At 42.6% G+C, this 7075-nt stretch overlaps 1 protein-coding gene across 1 annotated transcript; it reads right to left on the reverse strand.

The window, feature by feature from the left end:
• Positions 1–4898: 4898 nt before the first annotated feature.
• Positions 4899–6813, reverse strand: LOC129674970 (DDB1- and CUL4-associated factor 8-like). The gene is given in 2 exon segments (XM_055605029.1): positions 4899–5840; positions 5842–6813. Coding segments are annotated over 2 exon segments (1914 nt in total).
• Between the last annotated feature and the right edge of the window lie 262 nt (positions 6814–7075).

Here is a 7075-nt window from a genome sequence, read left to right on the forward strand (position 1 = left end):
CCTGCATGCATGTATGTGGTATATGTGAACCACGTGTGTGGCAGGTACACAGAGGATAAATAAAGCATCAGATTCTCTGGAACTGAAGTTATGGATGAGTGTGAGCCACCATGTGGGTGCTGGGAATTGAAACCAGATCATGTGTAAGCTCTGAGCCAACTCTCCAAGCCCTGGCTAAGATGCTCTCATTCACTCGTTTGTTTGTTCTGTTCACTTCAGATATTAGAAACTGAAGTCAAGAAAACATGTAAGAAGCAATGGGTGTGATTTTTGGGAGCAGATGTAGACAGGGATCCATGAAGATTATCTGGAAAGACTGGAACAGGTGCTCATGTCTCATTGCTGCCACAAACCCAAATCACTACGATATTGTCTGTGTGCTATGCAGAAGAAGGCACTTCTTTTCATAAAGCGAGAGAATACAAAAGAAAAAGTGGAGTACTTGTTGTCTGAGGTAATGCGCAACACAAACAAGGGTGAGTCCACATATGAGAAACAATGTGCATGAACTATGTGTTACACGGTCTGACATATCTGTGCTTACTTTCTGAAAAAAGAAAATTCGAGCCACTACTTTATCTTTCAATTGCTTTTGCCACGTGACTATCATGACAGAACAATCTAAGATCTACTCAGGGAAATATTTTAGGTTAACTATGTTAATAGAGTAAAAATGTCTATAGAGAGACCTTTTCACAAACAGCAAGTAGGAAAGGAGGTATCAAAATAGTCTGTTTTTATCATTTTGACAGTCACTAGAAGTCACCAATTTTGTTAATATTGCTTGCATGCACACTAGCCATTTTTTAAACGATGCTCCAAACTCAGGATCTTAGTTAATAACTCTCTTCTGTTTGTGTCCTCTCATATAATTTCACATATATGTGCGTATATGTGTGTGAATACACTTGTAGGCACTGGCATGTGAAGAGCCAAAATTTGTATCCGGCAACTTCAGCAACTCTCCAGTTTCTATGGAGACACAGGGTTTCTTCCTGAACCCAGATATTAGGTCCCTACCTGCTGCAGGGCATAGCTGACAACCCCTGCCCTCTACCTAAGGGCAGGGATTCTCTCTCCCACACTATATAATCCAGACAATTTGGCTCCTTCTGCTCTTTGGCCCTTTCTCTTTCTTTGTTCTTTCTTCCCTTTCCTCCTGACTTCCTCTCCCTCCACCTCCCTCTCTCTGTGCTGTCTCTCTCTCTCTCTCTCTCCTTTTCTCTCTCTCTTTGTGTGTGTTTGTGTTTGTGTGTGTATGTGTGTCTCCTCCTCATCTCCCCCTTTCTCTGAGTGTGCTAGCCCCTCCCTTAAAGCACTGCTCTTTCATCTGGTGTCCTTGAATCTGGAGAAGGGGCCACTCCCCATACCTCATCATTCTCTGCCTGCTCCAATCAGATCATTTTTAAAGCCCTGAGAAGTCCAGTATCCACCTGGTGACTGGGAGCCACATGGGGACAGCTTTCCTCCTGCCACCTCCCTCTTTGCCTGATGCAACATTGTACATAGTGAGTGTGACCTGTCTGCCAGCGATGTCAAAAGGCACACCAGGTGACTCCTCTGTGGTGTCCAGGACTCACTCTCTAAAGCCATGTTCACACAAGAGGGAGTCCATCTGGAACAAACACGAGGCTTTTTGCCCCTACAGCTCAAACATGTCTGAGCATAGGCTATCCCTCACCCCCTTCCTCACAAAACGGCCTGGTCCCAGATTATTGAATTGGGATGCCATTTCCATAATGTCAGAATTCTGATAAAAGCTGAAAGGCGTTCCCACTGGGTGTCTGCAGGAATAATTTTTTTTTTCCAAACTGCATTTGCCTAGTATTTTGAGATGATCATACCCTCTCCCCTCACTCTCCTCCACTTCCTGAGGCTACTTTCTTTACATGAGGCTCCAAGTCACACCTAACCCCTCCCTGCTCTATCCCACCTTCCTCCCATCCATGTATACTTCTGGTGGCTCTGTCTAAGTACCACCACTGATGATACTTTTAAACACATGACTCCACTATGATTGTGCTACTGGTCAAGCCAAAATGAGGTCAGTCATTTTTAAAAATTCCTCCTCCACAATAATAATAATAATAATAATAATAATAATAATAATAATAATAATTCTCATATTCTACTCTAAGACTTGTGCCCCCCAAAGACATTGACACTAAGGCAGCCTAGTGGAAAGGCTGTCTGGATAATGAGTAAACCTCTGTCATATTAACCGACTCATAGACTGCTTGGATTATGCTTTCTGTGGTACTTAATTTTTGTCAGGTATCTGATGGGTTTGAAGATCAGTTTAACCAAGGCTTCAGCTGTCTTCTCAGAAAAGTGTAAAGTCTACATAAGGTCTCAAGATTTAAGATAATGTTTGAGGGTCTGAGAATGTGCTTTAAGGTTGGTAAGCACAATTTATAAAGGTTGGAGGTGATGCTAACATATCTAAAATTTGTCTCCTTTTTGTAAACTCAAAAAGATTCTTGTAAGCTTGAGGGAATACACTTCTCACAGGACAAATGGTCTCCACACAAATTTAACAGCCTGTTTGGCTGAGTACGGAATCTGTTCCTTTCTCCCTGGTCCTGGCACCCACCCCTTTCCAACTATCAAAACCATGGGCGTAAAAGTCTCTAATGCCTATTCTTTCCTTAATATGTATGTGTGTTCCAGCATCTTGTCCAGTTGTTTGCTCCTCCTCCTCCCAAAATCAGCACCCACAATGTCACCCAAAAGTAGTCAAAGATAAAAGATGTCTTTGCCCCTTATCAATTTATTATAAACAAAAGGCTAGGATGTTACTTCCCTAAGTGCTGCAGGGCATGGCTGTCATACCCTGTGCTGTGTCTCAGGGCATTGTTCCCTCTCACAGAGGCCCTCACTACAAAATCCAGACATTTTGGTTCCTCCCGCCCTTTTTCCCTTTTTCTCTTTCCTCTCTCTCCCATCCCCTTCGCCCTGCCTTCCTCTCCCTATCCCCCCCTCTGATTGCTCTCTCTTTTTGTGTCTCTCTTTTCCTCCCCTTTCTCTTCAGGGGTTTCTCCCCTCTCTCTCCACCTCCCCTCCCGTGCTGCTCCCAACAAGTCTGCATTTATATAATATAGCTTCATCTCCCCACTAGCTCATCCCGATATTTAATGAATCACCAGGGATAGCAGTTTGCTCTAGTCTGGATAGCAAGCTTGCACCAGAGATTTTGTCTCTTCCTTTCATATTCAGGAGTACGCAGGCAACCTGTCAAGCCCACACACCTTTTAAAGAAGTCCTAGGTGTTTTAAATAGGTCCTAGGTTTGCGGTGCCAGGGCTTTACCCACTGAGCCATCTCCGCAGACCCGTGTGCTTTATTTTAAACCACAGTGCAACATTCAGACTCACTGGTTTCTGCAGGCAAAGTTTCTTTGGGATCTGTGCTGGCCCTTTCTTGAAAACCAACATGTAGCGGCTTCGAGGTTCCCAGACACTTATTAACTCTGAATCTCAATGAACAGTGAACTTCTGGTCAAGATAACTACTGTTCCAAAGTCTACCTTGTGAACATGTTTTTGCATGTTCCCATATGAGGAGACATAATACCAATTTCAGGAAGTATTATTGAAGGATAGACACTGCCAAGATATTCAATGACATCCTCCATTTGAATACTAGTCTAGAAAGAAGAATGAGTTATACTTCATTGGAGTTTAGGGGAAGCTGATTTTCTTCATTTCCTTACCCCAATGACATATACAAAACGAAAAAAAAGGAAGTATTAAATAGAATTTGTTAAACCACTACCCCACTCTTACATTAATTAAGACTGAAAATAAAGCAGTTTCAACTCCTTTAAACTATATTGCAGTTTTAAACACTGCAATATTTTCATTTCTTTTAAATCTATCTATTTTTATTTGGGCCTGCATGTGTGTCTGTGTACTAAGAGCATGCCTAATGCCCTTGGAGGCCACAAGAGGGTGTTAGATACTTTAGAAGTGGAGTTACAGCTAGTTGTGAACCACCACGTGGGTGCTAGGGCTCCAACCTGAGTTCTTTGAAAGAGCAACCACTCTAACCACAGACCCTTATCTCTAGCCATTGAAAGCATTGTTCTAATAGTTTTAGTCAAGTGTTGTGATAAAAATAAAAATTGTTTGTTATAGCACATGTTATAATTTCAACATAAAGGAATTATTAAAATTTGGTGAGAAACTTATAGAAAAAGAACGATGCAAGAGAATTTTGAAAGGAAATTCTATGTTCTTTTTTTAAACCATGATATTTCAAAAACCCTGAAATGGCACATTAAACAACATAGTGGTTAAATATATTTTATTCTCAGCAATTTGTGCTTAAATAAATCCTTATTATTAATGTAGGTTCAGAAAATGTTAATAAACTAAAGGAATTTTAAAATTCCTTATCTGATTAGGAACAAAAATTACTTCATCTTCTTTTCCTTTTCTGTGGAAGAAAGCCAAAGGAGATAATGTGTGGTGTGTGCATAACCAAGGGTCCGCACTGAAAGAACAAAACAATGCTTTGTTTTATATTACTTTACTTCAGAACAGAATCATTTCATAAAAATTCATAACAAAAACCTAAATATTATAATTAAATTACAGAATATTCTTTAGTCCAACAATTTTGGGGGAAACACGAATATTACACAACTGCTAATTTTTCACTCAGTTCAGGCAATTCCTTAGGTTAACTATAACAGCACGAAGGAAACCTATGGTCTTGTAGAATACAGGGTAATAAGGATTAACAAAACAAAATAGTAAAAGGGGAGGGAGAAGGTGGAGTGGAAATAGAAACATTTTCATTATAAATCATTGCAAACAGAAGGCCAGCAAAAACCTACTACTCACGCAGGTTTTGAAAGTCCCACATACTGAAGTGGTATCCATCTTAAGGTGGTGACTTAGGATATTTCTTTCGATGTCTGGCACTGTGAGACTTGTCAGGGTTCTTCCTCACTGGAGCTGCTGGAAGAATCACTGAATTCTCCTCTTCTGACTTCAATTCTAATACCTCTCCAATTTCGTTGGTAATTTGCCTGTGTCACAGGACTCATGAGGAACCAAAGCAAGTGGTTGTCAAACAGGGAAGTGCGAACCAAGCTAAAATTTTCTCGTTTCATCTTGTTATTTTTAATCACCTTTTTTAGCTCAGTAAGCTTCATAGAAGGTTCACCTATGGGTGCCCAGATCTTGACCTGGTGGTCTAGGCCACTAGATGCCAGCACAGGTAGGGAAGGATGGGGATCAATACAGTTTATTGTTCCTCCTTCATCTGCCTCCAGGAACTGAACAATCTGGCAGGATGATTTTTCCCAGATGAAGATGTGGCCACAATCACTACCACTCATCACAAATTCACTTCTGGGGCCATAGAAATTTACACCTTTCACTGTGGCGTTATTTCTGTGTCCTTTGTATCTCTTAGCATATTGGGCTCCATCGCTTTCAGAAGAGTTGAAGATATAAATATCTTCATCACTGTAGCTAGCCAGGAGCTCTGTGCCATCATAATTGTACATCAGAGATGTGATGTATGTTTGGAAATCACAGTTAAGAAGGTGATGAGGACAGAACTTTTTGAGAACTCCATTGTTGACATTCGGATCAATTTTCCTTTGGTCATAAATCCTCACATACTGATCTTTCCCACCTACAGCAAACTGGTAGACATTGGCAGGATGCACAAAGACTGTATACAGTCCCACTTTCTTGTTATCATCTCTGGTTACCACCACCTTTGAAGCTGGACTTGCTTGTCTGAGGTCAATACTGAAAACATCTTCATCTTCACCTGAAGTTAAGAACCTAAAAGGGGAGTGTGGCTCCAAAGCCAAATTATGAGATGGCCCCCCCATGCTTCACCAAACGTTTGGTCATACGGGTTCCTGGCATAGCAGACAGCTGTGCCACCCGTACCTGCCCATCACGGCCACACATAGCCAAGACAGCATCACCACAATTAGGAAGAAATTTAGCCGATAAGACATCATTTTTATGGCCACTGCTAAAGTTCAGTACCTGTCGCTGACGAAGCCAGTCCCACAGGATCACTTTTAGATCGTCACTGCCACTAGCCAGCAGTGTACCACGCTGGTTAAAATGCACAGTGTTCAAACTTCCAACATGGCCTTCAAGCATATACTGTAGGGAGAAACGCTGCACAAATATTCTTGCCCCACAGGCCTCATACACAAAGCGAGCACTTGAACCCAGCTGCCTATCCCGAAGGGCATTAAGGACATTCCATCGAGGTCTCGGGAGAGGGGATGTCTCTAAAGCCATCCATTCATCTAGTGAACTATGTTCTTCAGTATCACATTGCTCACTTCTCTCCTCACCTGGCTGTTCCTGTACCTCAGTCCTTTCTTCTTGGTCATCCACAGTGTCACCTTCTTCCAACAGTTGGTGGTGGAACGGGTTTTCCACTCCCTGCTCTTCCACAGTCTCAGGTATTCCGGACACATGGTGGCGGCGAGGAAGCAGGCTTTGAACTCCTTGTTGTTCCATAACCTCACCTTCCACACTTCTGACGAAATTGTCTGAGTCCTCTGTGTCAGGAAGATTGGCGCCACCATCATCGTCTTGGTCGTAACCCTGGTCACCATAGCCAGCGTTTTCGCCAGTACCCTGAGGGCTGGAAACACTGCTGTCCCATGTGCCAGTATCCTCACTGCTTGGTGTCGGAGATATTTCTGGACCCGTGGTTTTGATATCAAAAATTGTCTCTGTGTTCACCAGGGCACCAGAAGCCTCACTCACGCAGCTTTCGTTCTCAGACTTCCCGGCAGCGTTTGTCTTCTGCTCTTGGGACGACATTTTGAAGGCTATTTGCTCTCCTGGAAGTGAACTGTGGAAGTCACTAACCACTAGGTCTTCAGGAAAGCCTGCAGCAGGCTCACCATCAAAAGAAGAGGTGACAAACGGTAAGACAACCAAAGGTAGAAGCGAAAAGCGGCAAACGCACCACAGCGTCGAAGTAAAATGGCAGACAAGCAAAATGGGGGGACTAGAAACTGCTTGCTGACGTGATAGAACTTACTATGGTAGCTGATGAGGTTCAGAAAGCTTCCTGTCTCAC

This window comes from Psammomys obesus, unplaced genomic scaffold, assembly GCF_907164565.1.
Source record: "Psammomys obesus unplaced genomic scaffold, mPsaObe1.curated_primary_1811, whole genome shotgun sequence".
Taxonomy (NCBI): domain Eukaryota; kingdom Metazoa; phylum Chordata; class Mammalia; order Rodentia; family Muridae; genus Psammomys; species Psammomys obesus.